Genomic DNA, 26,053 nt, shown 5'->3' with positions numbered 1-26,053 from the left:
GAAAGAAATTTGTTTCTCAGTCAAGTAGAGAAATATATGAGAGAATAACACATTCAGATTTGCCTCTCTTGCCTATTAAAATGGCTTTAAACAAGAGAGTAATTCTAGATTGTGCTATGTAGATTGTATTTGGTAGCTGCTTTATTAAATATCCCTATTTTATGGGTGCAGTAATTGAATTTAACTTGCCAGAGAAAGTGAAAGGAAATGAAAGACAATGAATGTGTGAATGGAAAAATGAAGGAAGTAGTAGCAGTAGTAGTTGGTCCAAAATTATTTCTGCATTTAACAAGGTTGGGGAATGTTTAGCCTGACATCGCAGCTTGGGGGTTGGGTTTGTACATTGTTCTATTTGTGTATTATGTGCAGTGTCTCATTTTTTTCATTTATTTTCCCCTTCCTTTCAGCATGGTGTGAACTTGTATGCTCAGGATAAAGAAGGCTTGTCTGCTTTGGATCTAGTTATGAAAGACAGGCCAGCCTTTGTTACCTTCAAGAATACAGGTTGGTCATTACACTGAGACTTGTTATTTATGCACTTAAACATACACACAATTGTTTTCTGGATGGTGGGAATATAGTCAGTGAGTATATTAAAATTATTAAAAATATCTCTTGGATACAATAATCCATTAGATATTGAATATCTTCCTTGATGTATTTGGTCTTAAAAACAATTCTTATAACCTATGGGCACTGTTAGGTACTTTAACTTGTCCATTTTCAATCCATTATGGTGGGTAGGTGTCAATTAGAAAACCAGGGAGGCCAGCATTTAGTGTTTGGTCTGCTTGAGCCCAAAGGTAACCTTCCTTTTATCCTAAAGCAACTGTGATTGACTATTTCAAGCTGAGGGTATTGTTAAATCATCTGTTTTGGGCCATCGTGTGTATATATTACTGCTGCCATTAAAAAGGGTGAGGTTATAATCTACTCTCTTAAAGTCATCTTATGCTAATTTACCTTAGCATATTGAATCTGCATTTTTGTACCTACCTTTTTAAATTCATAAATTACATTCTTTTCTTTTAAAAAAATGGAGTAACCCATAGACTTTATCTAATGATAACAACCACCACTACCTTTACTATTCTTTTACATACATCAGGTTGTAAGTACTGATTCGTTCTTCTGAACTTGTATGTCAACTTATTTTCTTTGTAAAGTATGTTACATTTAAATAAATTGCCCTTTCCTCCAAAACACTGTTTTTTAAAGTTCTGTTTTGTAATAAAAAAGTAAGTATCAGCTTTGGTTTCAACTATAGTGCCAGTTTGCCTTTGGGAACATACTTTACAAAATATACTTGTAAGGTAAAATGTATTTGTATCTATAATTTACTGAAACGCTTGTTGTCATGTCATTTAACCAAGAAAAGTGGTGCATCATAGTTAATACTTTTTGAACCAAGGTACCTCAAATGGGCTTACAGAAAATATCCACAATCTGGATATATATATGATTCCTGAGAGAAGAAAAGTTGGGCCTGCTTCATTGCTACTGGCTGCTGTTGCACTGTTGCGGTGGTCATGCGATCTTCATTTTCAATGTTCCATGACAGTTTCCCAGCCAGTCTTGCAATCCCTTGCTCCCTTCCCTCCAGCAGTCACTTACCTGCCTGTTGGAAAGAGAAGGGAAGTGGGAAGGAGGAAGTAAGGGAGATCTCTGATGCTCCCTGCCAGTTTCCCACAAGGAAACTCAATGGGGAAGCAGGGAGGTAGTCTCTGCTCTTGCTCCCATTGATTTTTTTTTTGCCTGTCCTTGGTCATTGAGTTTCTCTGTTCAGGCAAGGAAATGTCTGAAGTGATGACCCAACAGGGCATGGGTTGTCGTCTAGTATAATATAAAAATTGAAAATAAAACACTTGCTGTTATGAATAATGTCTGATTCAGCTCAGAATTATATGTCTGGTTGCATACTGAATATGTTTTTTTAAGAAGGTATTAATTTTGATTATGCAAATTATTGGGCATATAATTTTGTTGTAATAATAGAGTAATACAGGTTAGTATTTTTAAATTTTATTTTGGAAATATATGAAAAGCATTCATAAGCAGAAAAAATAAATGCATTTCATCTATACATCAAATGATATATACTGCGGTTAAGAACTTACCATCTTGCTTTAGATCCCACAGATGTCTATACTTGGGGAATCAACATCAATTTTACTTTAGGCCACGGTGGTCAGCAGAGTAGACATCATCCTGAGTTGGTGGATCTCTTTCCTCGAAATGGGATTTATATTAAACAGGTGGGCATTGTGGAAAGTATTGCAAGGTGGGAAATTAGGGTGGTGGCCGTGGTTAACCCTTGACTGACCATAGAGGTTGGGAGGAGTTCTTATGTAGCAGCTCCCTTTCTTCTTAACGGTTATATTTGAAAAGAGCTGTGATATTCTTTTGGCCCATGTTCCTTATTATACATCTGTGGCTAAACCAGTTTTCTTTCTGATTTCATAAATGTTTTAGCTTCTGATCCAGTCCTATCCTAAAATCCTTAGCTAAAAATAATTTTTAGTACTTTGATGTCACTCTTTCCTCTGTGGTCTTCCCTACTCTCTTAACAACCTTCTTTTCAAAGAGAAGGATGGAGACTAGGCAGTAGTTGTTCAGCATGGTTCAACTGAGAGAGGGCTTCTTCAGGAGAGCACATGGACCACTCCCAGTATTCCATATCTCCTTGGTTATCTATAGGAGCCAGGTTTGGCATGGAATATAGCCAGAAAAGGATACAGCCCACCCTTCCTTAGGTGGGTGTGTAGGAAATGACCTACATGCATAAAATCATGCATAAAGTTATGCTTTATCTTGATATTTTTTATTGTTTTTTAAAACTCATTTAAAAATATTAGAAATAAGACAATTGTTTTCAAAGTATATATTTTTCTTAACGATACTTTTTCCTGAAATACAGTCAAGATAGTAAGCGGTTCTTTTGTGTAGGTATCCAGTATTATAAATGTAAATGTGCAGTTTATTTAAATGTGTTTAGTATATATTGAAAATCAAATTGAGGCATGATTTCTTTCCTTATTATTACAAAGTAAATGATTATCAACTTACTTTGAAAAAGTTAGCTAGATGAAGTTCAAGTTCTTACTTTTTTTTAAAAAAAAATCTCTCTTCCTTTAGGTGGTACTCTGCAAATTTCATTCTGTGTTCCTTTCCCAGAAAGGACAGGTTTACACCTGTGGGCATGGTCAAGGAGGTCGCTTGGGGCATGGTGACGAACAGACTTGCTTGGTATTTTAAAACTAATAATTTAGATTATGAAAAAATAATTGATTTTCAGATCCACTAAGCTATATACATAGCAGGACCTGATTTCTTTTTAAAAAGTGGCTCTTTTAAAGAGTTGCAGATATTGAAAAAACATGTTTGTTTAATATAGTCTGCTTTAAATATAAATATAATTCTAATTGCATATCCAGTACAGTACATGTACACAGTATATAGTACATGTACATAGATATTACTCCCCCATTATCCACAGCTTGAGAGCCATCAGTTACTAACTTTTATTCCATAATGGAATAATGGAAATGATGGTGGAAATAGTCCAGTGTAGTTGGAGGGTATAAGGTAGTCTTATAATATTAAAATACCATTTTTATACTTTGAACTGTTTATGTACACAGACATACAGCATACGAGCAAATATATATATACAAATGCATATTCTTACATATATACTTCTTGAAATTAGGGGATGCTGTAATTCAAATATTAATGGAGAGGCCATATTGAACTATTTTGGTCTGTAGTTAAAAGTTGTGTTGGTAGTTGATTCCATAAATAATGGGTTGCTTTCAATATTAATGAGTTCTCAAACTACCTGGTAGTGAATATAAATTAAAGAATAATCTTGGGTAATGTATTGAGAGGTAGTCATGGACAAGAACTTTTCAGCAAAATAGAATTTTATCCTTTGAAATTAGCAAATTTATTGGGATACAATGAAAACACTATTGGGACTTTTATTTAGTCAGTCTCCAGTGTTATATTATTGCAGGGAAAAGCAACAGAACTTTGTAGTATATTAACAGAGCTTTCGTTTCTCCACAAAAACCTGTATCGTAATAACAGTATTATTACTAGGTGTCTTAGGAGACAAAGGATGAGTAGAAACACATAAAATAATCCCTTTGAAGGTGATTTTGCTTGAGTTCTTGATAATGAACCTTCTAACAGAGACAGAGATGTGGCTTGAAACATTGAAGGTGACGTTTTCTTCATCTGTCTTAGATTCCAAGACTGGTAGAAAGCTTGGTGGTTCATCAGTGTTCCCAAGTGGCAGCAGCTAAAGATCATACCCTTGTACTAACAGAAGATGGGGGCCTCTATGCCTTTGGCATCAATACTTTTCATCAACTTGGTATACATCCTCCTCCTCCTAACTGCAGTGTTCCCAGACAGGTAAAATTAACCTCCTTACTAAGAAGGTGCTTTATATGTGCCTTTACGTTTGTACGATCATGCATCAAGTGTGCTCACCTTGTTAGCCTGAACATTCTCTATCATTCATCCATCCATCCATCCATCCATCCATCTCAATTTCTATAGCTGCCCATCTCAATCTTTACAATTCAAAAGCATATATATATGCACATTTGTATATCAGAGGTAGTGCAAGAAGTAGTATTGTGTGATATTTATTATACAGTATTTATGTTCTGCTCCATTACAATAATTTTAGGCAGTTCACAAAGCCTGTTTGTAAAAGGATGATTAAACTCTTCTTTCACAATATAAGTATATAAAATCCAGAATTAAAATTTAACATAAGGTAAAGGTAAAGGTTCCCCCGCACATGCGTGCTAGTCGTTTCCAACTCTAGGGGCCGGTGCTCATCTCCGTTTCAAAGCCGAAGAGCCAGCGCTTGTCTGAGGACGTCTCCGTGGTCATGTGGCCGGCATGACTAGACGCCAAAGGCGCACGGAACGCTGTTACCTTCCCACCGTAGTGGTCCCTATTTTTCTACTTGCATTTTTATGTGCTTTCGAACTGCTAGGTTGGCAGAAGCTGGGACGAGTTCAGGCGCTGACTCTGTTACCCGGCAGTCGGGATTCGACCCGCCAAACTGCCGACCTTCTGATCGACAAGCTCAGCGTCCTGACCCACTGAGCCTCCGCGTCCCTAAATTTAACATACAACAAATTAAAATGAAATGCAGCAGTTAGATGTTAATCTATGAAATCGTATCTGAAAGGCCAACTTTTAATAGCTTTCCCAAAGACAGAAGATACAGTAGTCCTCATTTACCATCCACCATTGGACTGGCAACTCCTTTGCTAAGCCACATGGTTGTAAAATGAAAAGTCACATGCTTATACCCAACTTACGATAGCATTTGTCATTGCAGTCATTAAGTGTGATGCTACATGACTGGGGTTTGCAAGTTTACACTTCCTGCTGGCTTTCCCATTGGCATCGCTTGTCGGAAGCTGGCTGTGAAGATCATAAATGTTGATCTTGTAGCTGCAGGCCACTGGGTTATGGTTAAGGTGCTGACTTAGAAAGGAGAAGGTTGAATATTAGTCCTCCCTTAGACCTGTAAACCATCTGAGTAACTGGCTCAGTCACTCCCAGGATTCTTGTTATAGGGAATATAGGAAGAGGGAACATTAGCAATAGCAATAAGACTTATATACAAGGGCTTTACAGCCCTCTCTGAGCGGTTTACAGAGTGAACCTATTGCCCCCAACAATCTGGGTCCTCCTTTTACTGACCTTGGAAAGATGGAAAGCTGAGTCAACCTTGAGCCTGGGGAGATTCGAACTGCCAAACTGCTGGCAATCGGCAGTCAGCAGAATTAACCTGCAATACTTCATTCTAACCACTGCACCACCACGGCTCTGGTATGTATTTGGTATGTAAACTGCCTTTAATTAATGAAAAATAAAGGAAGAATAAACATGTAATATTAAATAATTTTTTTTAAAAAATCATCATCCAGAAGGCTAGGCTTGATATGGCTACTTCATAGTTTTCCCTGATTGCTTTTGCATGTGTGTGCATGCACAAACAGCATTTCTACTGGCTCTGACAGGACAATGAAGTGACTGCATGCATGCAAATACACAAAGAGAGCCCAGGGAAGCTGCTTTGAAGGCTTTGGCTGTCCTGAGTCTCTGTTTTCAGCGCTTTGGAGAACTCTATTAAACAAGCCTTTTATTGTGATTAACATCATTCTTGGTGCTTTTAATCTAAACATTTAATCTAAATATTGCAGGCACTTGAAAAGCTCTCTTAACAATTAAGAGTTCTTTGAGATCATTGAAAGATGTCCAAGCCTGCTGGATGAGAAATGTTTCCCTCTTGACATCTAAAACTAAAAAGAGATTGCTTGGCAACTTTTCCTGAGAAGGAAATTCCAGAGTTGTGCTGTCACCATGGCAGTGTTCATCATCCCTTCTGTCAGTGGCTGATTTAATAATATATGTGTTCTTATTTTTTCATGTATGAATTAAAATGTCTTTGTTGAATTCTATTGTTTTCCTGTTCTTTAGATTCATGGCTAAGCAGATTTGATTTATGACACCTGTATGTATATCTGTGGGCTTTTTCAAACAGGTTCAAGCGAAAAATCTTAAGGGAAGGACAGTGATCGGTGTGGCCGCAGGGAGATTCCATTCAGTATTATGGACTAAAGAAGCAGTCTATACAATGGGATTGAATGGCGGACAATTAGGTGAGAGGGAATAAAAACCATATGATGTTTGTGGGGAAATCTCTTAAATTTTGCTATATTTTTTAGAATCTATTTGCTGTACACTAATGAGATGCCAGTGTTGAAATGCATTTAAAGTAGTGCTGTTAATGGTCAAGGCTTGGGAAGTTGTTGATTTTTCATTTGTAGTTTTTCTCTTAGTTATTCGATTTTTGTTATTTTCTAGCCCTCTATCTTGCCTATGCAATGAATGTTCCTGCCCACCCTCACAAAAGGAAGGATTATTCTAACAAACTCCAAGCCTAATGCCCAGAACGTAGATACCTTTAATGTTGAAAACACAGAATTGTGTAATTAAATGAAACTGAACTTGAACATTTATCAGTTTAGGAGGTACACAAGAGAACGTAGGTACAATTTTTAGAAAAACTTAACAAGGATCCTTGGAAGAGTATGTGAGCTTAATCTGTAGGTTTAGCAATGGATTTAGACTGGTACAAGGTTGCATTATGAATCTGTATGACACCATATAGCTTTAAAACCCTCCCAAATAAATGTGCTTGAAGTAAAGGTATACACAATAACCATATTAGGAGTAAAGTTTTGTTTGTAAAATGTTTTCCTACAGTTGGATCCTCCCTATAAGGTTGGCTTTTAGTGATATGCAAAGCCAAATGTTGTGCAATTATTCATTTAATAAACAGATTTTGTGACCTCCTTTTCCATGCAGTAATCCGTAAACTTTTCCAGTGTTCTCTTTTAATATGGTCTTCATTACAGAAGATCTGTTCTTTGGCAAGAAGATCCTGGAACATTGTTACTGATCAGAAAAAAAAGTGCCAAGTGTGGTGGGACAATGGACTAAATCAGTATAAGGCTGCTTCATATGTTGGCATATGTTTAAAATTATTATTTTTTGATCCTCCGGGCAAGTGCAAGTGGGTGAATGGAAACACTTATTTCTGCCTTTCTTAATAAGAAAAGACTTGTGCTTAAATGCCAAATAATTCTAGTTCTGAAAAACTTGACATTTAGAGTATTCTCTTACGTTGTAGGATACTTGCTAGATCCTAATGGAGAGAAGTGTGTAACTTCTCCTCGCCAAGTCTCTGCTCTACATCATAAGGACATCAATATGTCCTTTGTCACTGCAAGTGATGGTGCCACAGTTTGTGTTACTGAAAAAGGAGACATCTATTTGCTTAGTGACTATCAGTGCAAGAAGATTGCTTCCAAGTGAGTGGTGTTTTTTTTTTCTCCAGAGAAATCTATACAATTCTCTTCCTGAATTTTTTTAACTATGTCAACAGATTGAAAGGCTATGTGGTTGTTTTTTGTGTGTGCAAAATCTTCTGTTTTGAGCATACCAATATTGCTGACATCTAATTCTAGGCTATTTGAGTTGTGATGCAGAAGGTTGCATGTGGAAGGGCAAATATTGCTTGCTCCATTGTTATAGTTGTACAAGTCTTTGTCTATACTGTTGTGTTAGTTGTGTGAAATGGGCTTCTGCATGTAAAACTGGCCTGGGTGCAATCTGTTTTTTTTTAAAAATAAAATAAAATATAGCACTGCAAGAACACAAGACAAGGTAAAACAAATCTACTTTGTAAACATAGAAATCCTTTAGAAAATCCAACTTTTGTACATTTTTTTCCGGAGAAAGGATTTCAGTGAAAAAAAAAGCTTAACATTTTTTGAACATTACCTGTGTTAGTCTGTTAAAGCAATTAAATTGGAGCCACTTATGACATTCCATTATAGTTTTTAAAGTGCAACAAATTAATATTGTAATAATAATGAAATTTTGCCCACTAAAAGTGAATGATGATACCCCTAGAGTTAAAATGTAAATCCCATATAAATCATAAATCATTCTGCTGCCTTTAGTTTCAAAATTCTGTTGCAGAGGTCGGGCAATAATATATGGCCAAAAGTTGAATTGGTTTTGGGTAGACATGCGACACCTGTGGGTGGAGTTGCCCATTGAAGGCAAGCAGCTTGATGCATTTTTCTAGAGACCACCCTCACATTCTCCAATTACTTACCTTTTATTTACTGATACTAAACATGAAATTCTCCTCATCTGGCTTGTGACAGTAGCTGTGACAAAATGATGTTGCGCTTACTGAGATTTATTTGAAAGTTAGTATGCAGCATTGTTTGCAGAGAAGTCTGTGTTGTGCAGAGAATCAAATGGAATGTATATGTGTATATTCATTTTTTCCTTTCATTAGTCAGTCAGTCAGTCAGTCAGTTAGTATACCACATTCCCTTGAAGACCACTCGGAGGCTCCAACTGGTACAGAATGTGGCCGCGAGAGTTGTCTTGGGAGTCTCCCGGTACTCCCATGTTACACCTTTGCTCCGAGAGCTGCATTGGTTACCAGTTGTCTTCCGTGTGAGGTTCAAGGTCTTAGTGATGGTTTTTAAGTCCTTACATGGCATGGGTCCGGAATACCTCGGGGACCACCTGCTGCCGGCGTCGACTCCCCTCCGCCCTGTGCGTTTCCACAGAGAGGGCCTCCTCAGGGTGCCTCTGGTCAGAGAATGCCGGCTGGTGGCCCCCAGGGGGAGATCCTTCTCTGTGGGCGCCCTGGCTCTGTGGAATCAACTGCCGGTTGAGCTCCGGATGGCACCGGATCTCCGCTCCTTCCGGCGCGGGTTAAAGACCCATTTATTCGAACAAGCTGGCCTGGCCTGATGGGGAGTTAACTTAGGGTTTTAATATTTGTATATTTTTACTGTTTCATTTTGGGCAATAATTTAATTCTTTTTTAACTTTTGTACTTTTGTATTTTTATTATATGCCCTGTTCACCGCCCTGAGTCCTTCGGGAGAAGGGCGGTATAAAAATTTAATAAAACTTAAACTTAAACTTAAATCCAATAAGATCGATTCTGCTTGGAGAATATGCTGCACCAATTTTTTTGTAGGAAATGTAAACTTGCATTGTCAACTGCATGTAACAGTATTTAATTTTAGTGAAACTTCAATGTAAAAAATAGTTTTTTTCTAGGCCTTGTTTTTTGGAGTACAGCTGCTAATGTGTCACTCCAACTGCTGATAGTGTAGATAATGTAAGTTATATTTTGTTTAGCTTAAGTTACTGTAAAAATAAAATTGGAAATTCTGTAAATGTTTAAATACAAATCTATGATCCTCTTCTTAAATTATAACTTGATACTACAGTATATGGATTTTGCGATTTCTCAAATTTTGATTATCTAGATTGTGACTATCATTTGAATCATTATCATCAAATTCTTTCCAGGGTACTTGAATCTGCAACTGTAATGCTTTCTTAAAAATAATGCTTAGCTTTCTCTTTTCAGGTGCCCAAGCAACTATTCATGCACTCTTGTCATTAATCCTTACAATTTAATTAATACAACTCGTATAATGAGTCAATTTGATTTATTGAGTATAAAGAAAGCTGAAAGGATTATGGTTTATTAAAATAATTTATTGTGTTTGTGCTGATATTTCAACCCAGAATGGCCTTATCTAGATTTTGACTATTTTAACTCTCCAGTTGTCTCCAAGGAGAAGGATTTAAGCCAGTGCACTTTCTTGCTGTGAGTTGTAAGGAAATTTTGAATGTTTTTCTGTTACATTTCAGTGATTCTTTCAAATAATATCTTACAATGAATAGTTTGTGTTGTTTTTATTGATGCACAATATTTTTTTAAAGAAATTGAGTTATGCGGCAGATACATTGTAAATTGTTAGCCAACAAAATAGGACAAAATGTCACATTGGCTTATAATGGTACAGCTGTGATATTCTTATAGGAGTGAGAAAGGTTACTGTATGATGTTCTCTTTCTTTACTCATTGGGCTGCGCATATCAGCACTGCAGTTCTTTCATTTAAAATTCACATTTTAAATTGCAAAGTGAGATTTCTTTTTCTATTGTTATTTTTGTTTATGTTGGCGTAAATATTTTTGTGTCCTCGTGTAGGCAACTAAACCTAAAGAAGGTTCTTGTAAGCGGAGGGCATTTGGATTACAGAGTGAATCCTCAACATCTTAAAGAAAATGGAGGGCTGAGGATTTCTATCCTTGCACTGGATCAAGCTGGAAGAGTAAGTTGTTTCTCCTCCTCTCCACACTCCATTGCTGCACCTGGATATCTATACTTATTGTACTCTTTTTTTCCCTCCCCTTCTCCCCGTTCCCCTTTTTGAATTGGTTTACAGTTAGATCTAGCTGCATGAATCGAATAGTAGAGGCAAGTTTCTGAAGCAAGATAGGCTCTGTTAACTCCTCAGTACAGAAAATAATAATAAGTGCAGGATGCAGCACTTTTCTCAGCACGCAAAATAATAAATGCAGAATGAAGATAGTGCCACTGATGTAGACCTATTTTTCTTTTCCCCCTTTTAAATGTTATGTTTAGGTGTTGTGCTGGAAATCCGCCAACAGTTCAATGAAGCAGTGCCGGTGGATCTATGGCCGCCAAGTGTATATGTCTGATTTTTTTCTAAATAGGAATGAAATTATGTTTGTCACACGGGATGGTGAAGCTTTTAAGGGGAAATGGATGGATGGGAACAAACATTCAGAAAAGAAAGGTCAGTTAAACTCCAATGCGTTACTTTTGACAAAACTGAAGCCTTAAGTTTAATCATTTTGGGATACGTATCAACACAAACATCCTGGATATGAATTTTTTTTTTTATTTTAATCCCATTTATATCCCGCCCTTCTCCGAAGACTCAGGGCGGCTTACAATTTAAGCACAAACCAATGTGCTTAGCAATAGAATGCATCCCATTTCTTTCCCCCAGCAGTCAACATTTATCTGCCTTTCTAAGCTACTTTGTCCTTTCTATGTCCTGAGAATATTTTGGGGCACATGAGAAAGTTGCAGTGAAAGTGGCAAATTGCAGTCTTACGTTTACCTAACAAAAGCAGTTCCCTCAGTGAAAAGATAACATTTAGTTTCACTCAAAAGTTATTTCTTAACTTCACGTGTACAGACATAAAATTAACAAAAGTACATATCGTGATGGCAATTTTACTCAGGTAAGTGGGACCGCTGACCGCTGAGACAATATAGCACAGCAAAAGTTATCTGACCAGTTAGTGCCATCTAATGTACAGTATTGAAATAGTATGGATGTATACAGGTAATCCTCGACTTACAACAGTTCCCTTAATGTCCGTTCCAAGTTACAACTGCACTGAAAAAATGACTTAGGACCATTTTTTCACACTCATGACCATTGCAGTATCTCCATGGTCACATGATTTGCATTTGGATGCTTGACAAGTGACTCAGGACGGTTGCAGCGTCCCAAGGTCTCGCGATCCCCTTTTGCAACCTTCTGACAAGCAAAGTCAATGGGGAAACCAGGTTCACTTAACAGCCATGTTACTAATTTAGCAACTGCAGTGATTCATTTACTCACAGTGGCAAGAAAAGTCGTAAAATGGGGCAAAACTCACTTAACAAATTTCTCACTTAGCAACATAAATTTTGGGCTCAGTTGTGGTCATAAGAACTGATGGAATATGTACTCGTTAAACTGATATTACTTTACCAATATGTATTTTTTAAAATGCTTAATACAACGTCCCATATTGGGATAACAATAGTAATTACCTCACAAAACAGTTAAAACAAAAAAAAATTAATCCTAAAACTTCAATTGACATGGTCACATAAACCAACATATCTTCTAAACTACAATTATGGCACAGATGATTGATTTTGTTTAACCAAGCATACTTAGGTTGGTTCTAAATATTTTGAGATAGTTTTAAGAAACATGATATGCACTCTAATATATGCATGTGTCTCTGATTCTGAAACACTCATAGATACTACAGAATAATTATAGGAAGTAATTATCTGCCATTCTATGCATTTATTGCCACATTTATGGTAAATTAAGAATTACATTCATACTATTTCATATATGACATTTTAGTCTGCTACTGCAAACGTATGGGATTGGATGCATAGCCAGTGTAAAATATTGATGTGTATAGTTGTTTAGTATGTATGAAGCAAGGCAGATCCTGAGCTATTATACTGAAATTTGTGCAGGAGTCTACTGAAATTGCAGTTTTCTAATGTATGTTAAATAAAGAGAATTATATAGTAAGAAAACTAGACTATAATTAACTATAGGTATTTTCTTTAATTAGCTGTAGGTTACTTCAGCAGTATACTTCCAACAAATGTTATTTTATGAATGAGCACTGCACAATTTTTTTCTGATAAGTTTCACCTGCTAATTCTTTTCTTTGTTGCTCCAGAAAATTAGCTGTTGAAATGTTAGGGCTTGCTTGAAAAAGCTTTTTCTTTTTCTTTGTTTTTTTGTGCTGTTTGCTTCCAATTAATGTGTCTTGCATGTACAAAAGAAAGAAAACCAAATGCAGCATATTGATTTTAATACTCTAACCACCCCAACTACTTAAACCAGATATACTGGATACTTTCTATTTAGCCAGGCATTATGCAGGTAGTCCTTGATTTACGACCAAAATTAGGCCTGGAATTTTGGTTGTAAGTTGGGGTGGTCATTAAGTGAGCCTCATGATTATTAAGTGAAAGCAACATACGCAATGGGTGTTTTTTGCAAGAAAACAGCAAACAATATAGTAAATCACAGTGGTGACCATGGGACAATGCAGTCAGTCAACAATGCTAGCCAGTTACAAGCACCTGTAAGCAAGGAGTCATTAAGTGAAGCCTGCCTATAGTCCTTGGATTTGACAAAGGATGAAGTTTGAGTTTGATGTTTTGAAAGTTTTGAAAAATCAGCTGCATTTATAACATCTGAGTGTTAAATTTCATTTCCAAAGCGGCAACGAGTATAGTAGATGAAGGTTAGATCCATCATTTTCTTCATCTGGTAAAGTGCTCGTCTTAGAAATTACTCAATTTATTCCTGCCAAATTAAGGATATTTTCTTTGAAGTCATGTGGGTTTATTTTTTAAAAAAATGTAAAAAGTAATAAAATTTTAAGGTGGTTGGCAAAAAAAATGCAGTGAAACCTAATAATTTAAGGAAAATAAATCTTTCAATAAGATTATTTATATTAGAAAAACCTTTAAAAAAATTCAGTGTGTTAAACTTGAAAGTTTCTCTTTTCCCCATTTATTTTCAGTGGTATCTCATATGAAGCTATGGTGGTGCAGGTTTTACGCAGTATTCTAGACTTACCACAGGATGGCAGTGGTTTGCTACAATTAGGGTGATTAAAATAGAGACTGCTTGTAGGGTATCTTTTAGTTCCTAAGAAGTTAATAAAGAACCCTCATCCCAAATGTTGGATGTAGCCTGTGATAGGAATAACGAGATACGCATCCAACTTCCACAGAAAATAAAAGCACAAGAGACAGCAAGGCTTAACTAGTATCACGTAGACAAATAAGTATCAACTTTCTAATGAAATTTTCTTGCTCTCCTTGTTTATCTTTTCCTTAGAGAAAAATAGATTCCCAAAGCAAAATGCTCCTCTCTGATGTTCCTGCTTTTTCCAGCTTCTTTCAGATTTCAGCTTCCGTTAGGCTGAGAACTGTGCTGGTTCTTTTCTTTTCCTAGGCATAGTTGCCAATCTTCTCCATTTCCTCATCCAGTTCTGCTGCAAGATTGAAAGTTAAATTTAAAACATTGAAAAATTTTCTCCATTTTCTTGCTCAGAGAGAGGGATTGGGATCTAAAAAGAACAAAATAACATCCATTAGGATCTGCTGTGATACCGACTGCTCTGTGCACAAAAGCAAGTTTCTCTAGTTGTGTTCGGTGTTTGCATCATAAGATGAGATATCCCTTGAAGAATTCTGAAGAGATATTTCGTGGTTCAGATAAGCAACAACCTTGCCTCGTTCACAAATGTGGACTGAAGGTGTTTGCACTCTGGTTAGAGGGAAGGTCCACACTATGTCTGCACAAGTAACCTGTGTGAGCTGCAGCCCTTAGACAATCCCTAAGATGGAGCCTGCTTGTCTTGTGCTTAAGCCTAACGAGTGCTTAATACCTAAAAAATGAATCTTGCTTAAATAAATAAATATGTAAATAAAATCCAACATCATGAAGAATCACTGTGGTAGCAGTGTCTTTGTGGGAAAAGGATGTAGCCTTTAGAACTAAGAACTCTTAAATAAAGAAAAAAAAGAATCATTATCGTCTGTCTTTACTCTTACTCTTAAGTTCATTGCAAAGTTTTAGAAATCCTCATTTGGCTGAATTGTGGGTGAAAATTTAGAAGCCCAGAGAGGAAACTGACAGCAAGCCAAGTCACCTTGTGGTTTTGGGCCTGATTACAAGAACAATTTAGAACGCAAGCTAGAAATGGTTCTTAATAGAAAGTTGAATCCATAAACTTTTAGCATTGGTGGGCTTGGTAAAATTATTCAGATAAAAATATTTTATCTTCCTCTGCTGATCACCTAATTATTTTTATTTTATTTTACAGATATTGTGTCAAATCTTCAGAATTCTTCAAGTGATATCTCATCCTGTGATGCAAATAATGCATATGAACGAATACAACTTGAGAAACTTGCTTTTGTGCACAGAGCAGTCAGTATTACAACAGATCCTAATGGATGTAATTTTGCTGTTTTACAGTCAGATCCCAAAACAAGGTTTGATTACCTATTGTAATAACCTTTCCCTTTGCAACTTCTGGAGGGAATAGTGCTTCTGAACCGAAAATTCATCCATTCCTTTATGCAAATTAGTCAATCTCTTACCTCATTAATATTTAGCATTCAAGTTTATACTCTTACCTGACTGAGAAGAGGGTGATTAACCCAGCTTTGCTGTCAGCAGAGAAAACAATATTGGGCTATGTTTTAAAAACCAAGCAAAATATGAGTTGAAGTACAATAAGAATTAATAGCATATTAAACCTTCAGAACAGGAAAATGTTTTTTTTTAATTGTTAAAACATAGATGTGAATGAGTGCTCTTTATTCAAGACACTTATATTCAGCAGCTGAGAGCTTCCGGCATCCCCTCTTCCAAAAGATAGGATATATTTGTCCATATCTAAAAGGCGTTTACTGTATATCTCCTGGGCAAGATTGTATTCCTTCATTGTGTTTTTGTTTCGTGTTCATCAGCAGGTAAAAATTCCTATTTTTAAAATTGTTGCTTTCTCTTTCTGTTAAACCTGAAGATTTTTACAGAATATATTAACAGCTGGATTTCTTGGAAAAATTAATGCTTGCATGCGTTTTTCTTTCCAGTTTGTATGAAATTCCCAATGTGTCAAGATCCGCCATTACTGAAGATTTTGGAAAGTTGTTGACAGAAGCTGAAGTTATGGACACCATCCATGATGTTACTTTCCAGGTTGGCACACGGACTTTTCCTGTGCACAAATACATGTTGGCAATACGCTCTGATTTTTTCCGGAAACTCTTTGTATCAGACCCAAATTGGTTAGATTCTGCTGACCTTTATCGTAAAGATAAAGACGAAGTTGGTTGTGATTTCTTTGTGATGGAGAAACTTCATCCAGACTTGTTTATGTACCTTCTCCAGTACATTTACACAGACTCATGTGATCTGCTGATTCATGGCTACAGTCCCAGAATGGTGTGCAAAGAAAGAGTGGAAGAGAATGAAGACAACTTAATTACAAACTTGAATAAAATAGCTATTCATGGGGACATTAATAACAAGTCGGCATTTGCAGTTTATAGACGCAACCAAGTGCAGATGATGAATGAAAAACAGAGAAGTAAATCAAAACCCACTTCTAAAAAATGCAAAGATGTTGGAGAAGAAATGAATCTTGTTAAAATGTTGCAAATTGCTGCAAAGAAATTTGGTCTTAGCAATTTAAGTTCAAGGTATGTGATGCCTTTTTATGATTTTGTACATAGTAGTTTAATCTTCAGGTTAAATATCTGGATCAATATTGATGTGTCTGGTAATGGGTAGTATTCTACATTCAGAAAAAATATTTGGAAATATAAGGCTTTTGGTATTTAGTTACGTACAATTGTAGCAAAGTTTTGTGAACAGAAAATATTCTTAAAGAGGAGGGTTCCACCTTGCTGTTTGAACCAAACAGCTGAAATCATTTACAGATATGCAGAAAAATTAACAACAGAAGTAGTATCTTGGTTTGTATAAGTTGTACATTCTACTGCATTAGTGTAATAACAAAATTATACAAATTAGTTATGGGTTTTACCAAGGATTTGAAGTAATGCTGCAAATCCTGTTTAGCTTCCCTAATTCCTTTCCTGTTTCTAGGAAGCCTCCATAATCTTTTTACTTTGCTGGCATAGACAAATAAATGCATGCAAAAGCTGACTTTTTTCTAATTCTGAAAAAAAGTGCATTGATTACTGGAAAAATACCATGTATTGAACTTTGGCAGATAAATTTTCTATTGGTTATTTATTGCTACTTTCAAAATAAATTCTTATAATAACTATGATTTCCCTCTACAAATGTGACTTTTTATTTATTTTTCTTCGTGTAGGCTAGATGGAATCAGGATAGAAAATGGAAGAGTTAATGTTGTGAACAGAAAAAATGGCAACAAACCAAAGTTCAGTCAGAAAAAATGGTGAGTTTATAGGATTTGGAAGAGGTGGGGATTATAAGGCCAAATAAACCAAAGTGTAATGTAGAAATTACTCCTCATGAATTGCGGTGAAGGGGTTTCACATCTCAATGATGGCTATGAACTATGCTAGAGTGTACCAATCCAAGAAGAGTCATCCATGAGAGGCTGAACTTAGTAAAGGGATAAGACTAAACAAGATCCACTGGAAAAGAAAATGACAGTCCACTCCAATTTTCTGCCAAGAAAACCAAGTGGACCCTCGCAACCCATTCAATGTCAGTATTATACTAGAAGGTAACTCCTTGGGTCAGAAGCTGTCCAATGAGCTTTGGGGAAAGAGCAGAGGGTATTACAAGTAAAGCTAGTGATTTATTTTGGACTGAAGCCAATCCTGATGTGCCCAGAAGCAAAAGAAAGTTTAGCATTGCAACATTGGTATGTGGAATGGCAGAATGGTGAACCAAAGCAAACATGATGTCAGATAGAAATGTCAGTACTGGACATTGACATTCCTGGAATTAGCGAATTGAAATAGAACGGAACACATCAGAGTAACATTGGTTCTAATGCAGGCAAGAAGATATTAAAATAGCGGAGCATCAGTTAGCAAAGGGAAGTCAAAGTCAGTTCTGCTATACAGCCCGAGAAATGATAGAATAATCTCAACTTGAATGCTAGGCAAAGCAATCAGAAATTTGATGATACAGCTCCAACCCTAGAAGCAGAGGAATTGGAGGATGAACACCATGCATTGTGACTTGCAACAACTTGCTGGCTCAACAACACCAGAAATATATGCTGTTAGGATATCTAAGGAGCTAAGGGAGGAAAGCATCTCAGATAGTGGAAAAATGGCTTTGGTGTATAAAATAAAGCAAGATAGTAATGTAAGAATTTTGCGAAAATAATTTCAATACTTATAGCAAAAATAATTTCAATATTTATAACAAATTCTCCAAACTTAAAATATTTCTCTACAAATGCACATTTCTAGATGGGCAAGAGGAAATGAAATTGATGTCTGCAAACCAAAAGGGAGAATCTTTGTTCAATCAGCAAGGACAAGATCTGGCATTGATTGTTGGTTTCGATCATAAATTTCTTTTTGCAAAATTACGACTTAAAATAAAAAAAAAAAATTAGAGCAAGAAGAATATGACCTTAGAAGTATTTCATGTGATTATGTAAGAAAGCTCAAGAGCAGATTTAATGGACTAGAATTGATAAGAGTTATTTGAAGAACTCAATATAGTGCAGCTAATATTTAATACTCATGATAGATGTTAAATAGAATTAAGTATTCATTCTTTAATCAGTTATGCAAAAAGCAGTTATTGCTTTATTCTTGAATGATTTTTATATTCAAGATGATTTATATTGGCATCATTTAAGACAAATCATAGAAAAATATTCAGAAATTTAAAAAGGCAAAGAAGGCAAAATGGCTTTCTATTATGGTAATATATGAAATATAGCTGAAGAAAGCTCTACATCTGGAGCATTTTAAGCTTAAAATGTTTCCAAACATAGTGACAATGAAAATGTTGCTCCTTCTATAAGGAAAGTATTCCAAGCTCAAAATACACACTTTGAGCTCTGAACATGTCCAGTAGAGTTAGAGAATTCCTCTTTCCTGGCTTTTGCCAGTCTCTTCTGAATATTTTGTAATCACAATTGATAGCGCCTGATCTCCGCTCCTTCCGGCGCGATCTTAAAACCTACTTTTTTGAACAAGCTGGCCTGGCCTGATGGGATGGGGTTGGGTTTTATAAATTGATCTCAACTTTTTAATCTGTATTAATTTATTACGGGCATTGCTGTTTAATTATTTTTTTAATTTTTGTATCTTGTTTTTTATTATGTATTGCCCTGTTCACCGCCCTGAGTCCTTCAGGAGAAGGGTGGTATACAAATTAAATTAATAATAATAATAATAATAATAATAATAATAATAGTCCCAACTTGACCAGAAATATTATGACCCCACTGTGACTATGGCAGAAATGATTTGAGTTTACATTTACTGCTTTGAGCTTGAAATACTTTCACTACAGGTAGAACAGCGTTGGGTCACTCCCACTGTGGTTGGAACAATCAATCCATTTTAAGCTTAAAATGTTTCAGATTTGAAATGCTTTGCAAAACTCTCGTGTGTACAGCAGTTCTGGGTACCAAACTTTAGGATGCCACAGATAAAGATAGCTGGTGCTGAACTTGTACATTGCTTGAAAGATTGTCAGCTCCATCTTTGGTTAACGTTTGAAAAAAGGCTGAAGCTTTCATGATTGCACGCTTTTTTTTAACAAATAAATACATTGTGTGTTTACCTCTTAAGCTTTGTAAGGAATAAATTGCTGTTTTGAATAATTAGTATAATCTTTGTATATATTGTATTCTATATAAAGTAATTTTTTCCCCAGTTCGCACCTTTGTGACGTGACTATCAAGTCTAAAGATGGAAAGGAATTCCCATGCCACAAATGTGTGCTCTGTGCCAGACTTGGTAGGTATAATATAAAGTGGCTCGGGCTAGTTTATTAATAGTTCCGTGTCTTTTTAATATGTGTCCGAATGAAATCTCTCTCCTTTGCAGACTACTTTCACAGTATGCTGAGCAACTCTTGGATTGAGGTGAGTGTGCAGATCCGTTACCAATGCCTTTTTTAAAAAGAAATTGTGCAAAAGTATTTACTGGGGATTATGTGAAGAAAATAATTTATTATGAAGTATATTAAAGTAATGCCCTATAGCATGACTGTTAAGAATGAAAATCATTCAAGAAAAAAGCATTTGCTTTTTGTATAATTGATTAAAGAATGCATACTTCATTTTAATACTTATAATTAGTATTAAATATTAGCTTCACTATATTGATAGATTTTAATGACATGATACATATACAAATATGACAGTGGGAAGCAGGACCTTGCTCAGTGGGAAAAACCTCAGATATTGAGGGAAAAGGGAAGTATTAAATAGTTAATAATAAAACTGTTCACATGGAAGAAAATTAAAATGTCCTCACTGCCTATTAGAAGTGGCCTTGGTAGACCTTAGTAGATTCTTAATAGATAAAGGAGCATTTTAAAAAAGTATTTTTAAGAGAGTATTTAAAAGAATAGGATTAGTTAACTTTTATAGAAATTGTATTTGTGATTTTAAAAAAAAGCCACTGTAACAACGACAGCAGCAGCAATTCTTTTCTCATACTGTGCCAGCCAGTATAATCCCAGACGATATCTGGATCTTGGAGCAAGGCCGCCCCCTTTTTCCTATTGTCACATATTCTCTCGTAGTGAAGTCCATGTGGTCTGGTGAAGCCATTAGGCATTCTGTTTACCGCATTTATTAACCCCTGATCCCATTTTGGAAGATTCTTTGATTCTTCACTCTTGTACTCCATTTATTTCCATTTTGCTATGTCCTCTTTTCTGAATGCTTGGGTTCCTTGCTATTCTCCTGATTGCAATGGAATAGATTTTTCCATAGCCTTAACTGTGGCTAGTTAAGTGGCACATTTATTATTTATCACTCAACTTTCTAAAGTTGCCCAACTCGTAAACCATTCTGAAAGTTAAAAGCGACATCCAGTACAATAAAATATAAAACAGAAATTTCATGGGTTGTTGGTAATGGTAACAGAGGCAATTGATTTATTGCTGGATCTGGCACTTCATTTCCTAGGGCTGTGCCTGAATGAGCATGGCTTGTTATATCACTAATAACGTGCACATATTAGTGTTATGTAACAGTAATCCAAGCCTTCCCCCCCACTCCCCAATTGCACTGGGAATTCTTTTTGTGTGAATGTTCAATGGTTTTTCTATTAAATCTTGAAAGCATGAAATCAGATCGAGTCTTTTTCAAATTAGTGTATACTGAAAGTGCCAGTGGATGACTAATAGCTATGGAGCATTTAGTAGACTCCCTTACAATTATTTTCCAAAATGGAGTATTGCCAAAATTTTTGAAATAATTCAGTTATGTCTTCAGGATACTGTGTTTATATGAAATTTTCCCCCTTGTTTGCATTTGGCTTGATAGTTCAGAACAATAGATGAGGCGTGGATGTGATGTACTGTATCATTAATTCCCATACAATATACTATGAGAACATAAGGGCTTGTATGGATCCAAAGCAGTTGCTATCAGAAGAGCCTGCCAACTGCTTTTTAGCTTTATTCTGCGCATTAGCTTTCTTTCTGGCAACTGATCTCATTGGAAATAAATAATTCTGTGAAGTCTCTTCGTTGGATAGGTTTCCATCATCTTTCAGATAAGAGGTATGTAAGCACAACCCATGTAGAAACTGGAGTTGGTTAAATATATTGCTTTTGTACTTATTATGCTAAAATGTAGGAAGCATTAATCCAGTTGTCATGGGAAAAGGCATGCCTTGGATAATACAATTTTGGGAAAATCCCTCCTGATTTTCAAGAATGAAAGCAACCTAATTTTTCATATAACATATACCAGTGTGAAGTATCAACAGAATAAGCAAATGATGTTCATTATCTGAAAATCATAGATACTGATTTCTTAATAGTTATTTTGTGGGGGTAGCATATGTCTCTTGAAATCTGACGACTTGTTTTGAAAATTCTTAGCAAAATTGTCCTGGGTTATAAAGTGGATTTGCACTGAAAATGTTTGTGTAAACTCCTTTTCATGTAGGCAACATGTTGTGCATCTCTAGAGTTGCCATTCCCATCTGAAATCCTGCAGGTCATCCTGGATTATATTTACACAGATGAAGCTGTTGCAGTAAATGGTAAGGGCATTGACATCTCTTACATTACCAGAATAAAAATGAGTAGTGTTAGGAATTAATAGGACGTTTGAGTATCCTTTAAGAAAATTCATGTTGCACATAATTAGGGATAAGATAAACATCGGTAGTGGAAATTTGGGGTAAAAAAGAAAGTAGTATGGACAGCTCCAAACTGGTATGAAACTCCACTTCAGGTGAGGCCAAGATTACATGAGGAAGGAATGCTCTTCATTTAAAATTAGCATCCTATATTCCCCACAGTAACTGTTACAAATAGTAAGATATTTTTGAAAATATGTTTGTAGAAAGGTGAAATGAGGAAAAGGGTAAAAGAGTACCGTATATACTCGAGTATAAGCCGACTCGAGTATAAGCCGAGACCCCCATTTTCACCCCCAAAAACTGGAAAAAGTTATTGACTCGAGTATAAGCCGATCCGCCGTTCTGCAAGCCTCCGCCGCCGGCGGAGGCTGGATCCGCGCTCTGCAAGCCTCTGCCGCCAGCAGAGGCTCGATCCGCCATTTTGCAAGCCTGAATACACAGGAATACCCTGTGTGGCCACGGCTCTCGGGGAAGCCCTGGCTGCCCGCTTCCTCGCTCCATGCTGCCATTCGGGGCCCGCGCGTTCCCCGGGCAAATCGCGGCGCCCAGCAGGCGAAACACGCCCGCTCCAGTCGCCCCCCCTTCCCTCAGGAGATGCGAAGCAAGTGACCGCCCGGAGCTTACCGAGGACTTGCGCACGGCCGAGGCTTCGGTGCATCCAGGATCGCGCGCACCTCTCCCAAGCCGCCGCCGTCCGGAGACCTGCCGAAGTTTGGGGAGGTTTGGGGAGGTGCGCGCGCACCTCCCCAAACCTCCCCAAACGTCGGCAGGTCTCCGGACCTCCGCGCCCTGCCTGCCTGCTTCTTTCCGCTCAGGCAGGCAGGGCGCAGAGGTCCGGAGACCTGCCGACGTTTGGGGAGGTTTGGGCACCTCCCCAAACCTCCCCAAACGTCGGCAGGTCTCCGGACCTCCGCGCCCTGCCTGCCTGCTTCTTTCCGCTCAGGCAGGCAGGGCGCGGAGGTCCGGAGACCTGCCGACGTTTGGGGAGGTTTGGGCACCTCCCCAAACCTCCCCAAACGTCGGCAGGTCTCCGGACCTCCGCGCCCTGCCTGCCTGCTTCTTTCCGCTGCGGAAAGAAGCAGGCAGGCAGGGCGCGGAGGTCCGGAGACCTGCCGACGTTTGGGGAGGTTTGGGGAGGTGCGCGCCTCCCCAAACTTCGGCAGGTCTCCGGACGGCAGTGGCTTGGGAGAGGTGCGCGTGATCCCGGAAGCACCAAAGCCTCGGCCGCGCACAAGTCTTCGGTAAGTTTTTTTGTTGACTGGAGTATAAGCCGAAGTGGAATTTTTCAGCCCAAAAAGTGGGCTGAAAAATTCGGCTTATACTCAAGTATATACGGGTAATTCATTGTGGAAAATGAAATAGAAGTATTTCTAGGGGACAACTTGCATATTCTTATTCAATCATTTGAAACCATTAGGTGTAAAGTGAATTAATATACTACAAATGGTAGCATGTGATGATATTGGTTCATGGACAGTAAGTAGAGTGAGTTGAAAATTTGTTCAAGTTGCAATTTTTCACTGATTTTCAGAATCTCAAAATGTGGAATTCATCTGCAATGTTCTTGTGGTGGCAGACCAGCTCCTTATGTTACGGTTAAAAGAAATTTGTGAAGTAGCCATTACAGAAAAATGTGAGTTTTTGTTTCAGAATGTTGTTGTACTTTCATTTCCTATTAAAATAATGTAGAAATTTGTGTCACAGTGAGCACATGGTCATGTTTATTAATCATGGAAGAACAAATCCCATTCTTAAAAAAAAAGAGCAGTTACCCAAAGTTTTCAATCTGTGTTCCATGAATTCTTGCTGTCAGTGTGATCTGAGTATGCATTGAAAAAAACTCCCTAAACCTTGTGAGTATGCTGAAATATGGTTATAGACCTTTCTTGATGTACAGATCCTGTACAATTGGCACCAGGTGAAAAGTGATCACCTTATTTGTCATGTTCTCCAAATAAATAACAAATATTTATAAATTTCAGTGACTTTAAAGAATACTGCTGAGCTCCTGGAATTTTCAGCCACCTACAATGCTGAACAGCTAAAACAGTCCTGCTTGCAGTTCATTGTGTTAAACATGGCAGCCATACTTGAAACACGGTAAGAGCAGGGCCTTATCTATATGTCTTACTGAATGATTACACATCCTTTAGCCCTCTCTCCTATTTGGAAATATGAAACCTAGACATCAAAATCAAACTGTCTAGAGGCATGATTTTCTTCTGCTTTTTAATTGAAACAGGACAAAAGTACTAAAAATAGGAATAACATAATTATAATAATTAACATAATCCATATATTTAATAAAAACACCCACAGTTTGAATATATACCTATATGAGGTGTAATTTTTTTTTCATTAAATGCTGCTATTAAACCAATTCTGTTTTCACATATGAAGAGTTTTGAAGTTAAAACAGCCGATTTGAGTGTTCTGACCTCATATCAGAACTTACACATTCCAAAAATTGTATTTTGAGGGTGAAATAAAACATTTTGACAGGTTTCAAATTTTGCTCCAATGGAATGCATCCATTTCAAGGTGCTGTTTTGTCCAAGTTCAAAATGCCTCTTTTCTCAATTCAGTTCAGTTAGAACTTAAGCCTAGTATACTCTATGCTTTAAGAAAACAAATTTTTAAAAAATATTCAGAAATCAATATATTCACCTTTCATTGATTACTGCTAGGGCACAGCAGGATTTAATTACTGAATCACATTTCATTTGTATTTGTCAGAGTTCTGGATGTTTTAAGTGATGAAGTTTTGAAAGATCTTTCTATCTCTTACAGAAAAATGGTGAGTTCTGCACTGATTAGCTAAAACAGACTACAGGCTACAATTTAAATTAACACAAAAGATAAAATTTCCAGGTACCTTGTTTCCCCCAAAATAAGACCGGGTCTTTTTTTTTTTGCCTCCAAAAGAGGCACCAGGTCTTATTTTTGGGGGATGTCTTACTCACCTCTGGCACTGACAGCCCCGCCCAGCAGGTCCACTTCTGGGGCTGAAGGAGTGAAGAAGCTTCATTCTGCAGCTGCATTCCGGCCTGCATCTTGCAGTCAGAGGCCTTTCCAGAAGGTCTACACAGTTGAGTATCGAGCTATGAATTCAATCCATAGCTCTGTTCTTGGCTGGAAAGGCCTGTGACTGAGAAATGCAGGCCTGGCTGCAGAAAACGTCTCAGAAGAAGTGGGCTGGCGAGAAGAGGCCTGGCTGCAAGATAAGTAGGTGCGGGGCACGTGGGGCAGATCCACACCCCCGCCCCCACCCTAGCTTGATTTTTAAGGGCTTAATTTTGGGGTAAGGGCTTATATTGGGCCCACCTCCAAAAAAATCAAGCTAGGGCTTATTTTGGGGGTAGGCCTTACTTTCGGGGAAACATGGTATCTGGGTGAATGTAGACTAAGTGATAAGGTTTATTTTGAAGTTATTTTTTAAAAAAAATTGAAATTCTCTTCCCAGTTTATTTGGGGTTATAAGTGGCATTGATAGCAGTCTCATGCTTCATTAAAATTATAGAAAGATATTGTGGGATGTTCCAAATAAAATGAAATGCACTAGTGAATTTTGGCAGAGGGAGTAGTTGCTCATTTTGTAAATGAACATAAGTTTTAGTATTAGCAATGCAGCTTTGAAAGTAGCATAACCAGTTGAGCAGCACAACTGATGGTAGCATGGAATACATACGTGGGAACCAAGATGCTTGCAATTAATGTGAAACTTTTGGAACATCCCTATTCAATATTTCATTATTTCTCTATGATAACTTTCAGGTTTTAGGTCTAGAAATGCCATGACATTCCAGCATTCATGCTTGTAAATTTGGCGTTACTATCCAGAGCCCAAATATTGTGAGATTTTGGTAAATTCATTTTTAATTTTTACTGTCCTTGACATCATTTATGAATGCATAGGAGTGGGTGCATCCTGAAAAGATTGGCCAACCCCGATGTT

The 26,053-nt window shown here is 37.1% G+C and overlaps 1 protein-coding gene across 3 annotated transcripts in view; it reads left to right on the top strand.

Moving 5' to 3' along the window:
• The window catches only part of IBTK (inhibitor of Bruton tyrosine kinase), a 46,911-nt gene that overhangs the window by 6,714 nt on the left and 14,144 nt on the right, over positions 1 to 26,053 (top strand). For all 3 annotated transcript variants that reach the window (XR_014492457.1, XR_014492458.1, XM_083362133.1), the window contains exons 3-19: positions 408 to 504; positions 2,131 to 2,255; positions 3,136 to 3,246; positions 4,249 to 4,419; positions 6,578 to 6,695; positions 7,730 to 7,910; positions 10,639 to 10,762; positions 11,077 to 11,251; positions 15,111 to 15,282; positions 15,889 to 16,497; positions 17,139 to 17,225; positions 19,646 to 19,728; positions 19,819 to 19,856; positions 21,900 to 21,996; positions 23,630 to 23,731; positions 24,081 to 24,198; positions 24,835 to 24,895. Coding sequence is in view for 1 of the 3 variants with exons in the window: in XM_083362133.1 (XP_083218259.1) it covers positions 408 to 504; positions 2,131 to 2,255; positions 3,136 to 3,246; positions 4,249 to 4,419; positions 6,578 to 6,695; positions 7,730 to 7,910; positions 10,639 to 10,762; positions 11,077 to 11,251; positions 15,111 to 15,282; positions 15,889 to 16,497; positions 17,139 to 17,225; positions 19,646 to 19,728; positions 19,819 to 19,856; positions 21,900 to 21,996; positions 23,630 to 23,731; positions 24,081 to 24,198; positions 24,835 to 24,895 (2,469 nt within the window). In the remaining 2 variants the exon portion in view is untranslated. The remainder of the gene's footprint in view (positions 1 to 407; positions 505 to 2,130; positions 2,256 to 3,135; positions 3,247 to 4,248; positions 4,420 to 6,577; positions 6,696 to 7,729; positions 7,911 to 10,638; positions 10,763 to 11,076; positions 11,252 to 15,110; positions 15,283 to 15,888; positions 16,498 to 17,138; positions 17,226 to 19,645; positions 19,729 to 19,818; positions 19,857 to 21,899; positions 21,997 to 23,629; positions 23,732 to 24,080; positions 24,199 to 24,834; positions 24,896 to 26,053) is intronic.

This window comes from Vipera ursinii (genome assembly GCF_947247035.1).
Source record: "Vipera ursinii genome assembly, chromosome: 1".
Taxonomy (NCBI): Eukaryota; Metazoa; Chordata; class Lepidosauria; order Squamata; family Viperidae; genus Vipera; species Vipera ursinii.
The sequence above is the reverse complement of the archived record's forward strand: the minus strand, read 5'-3'. Positions and strand labels throughout refer to the sequence as shown.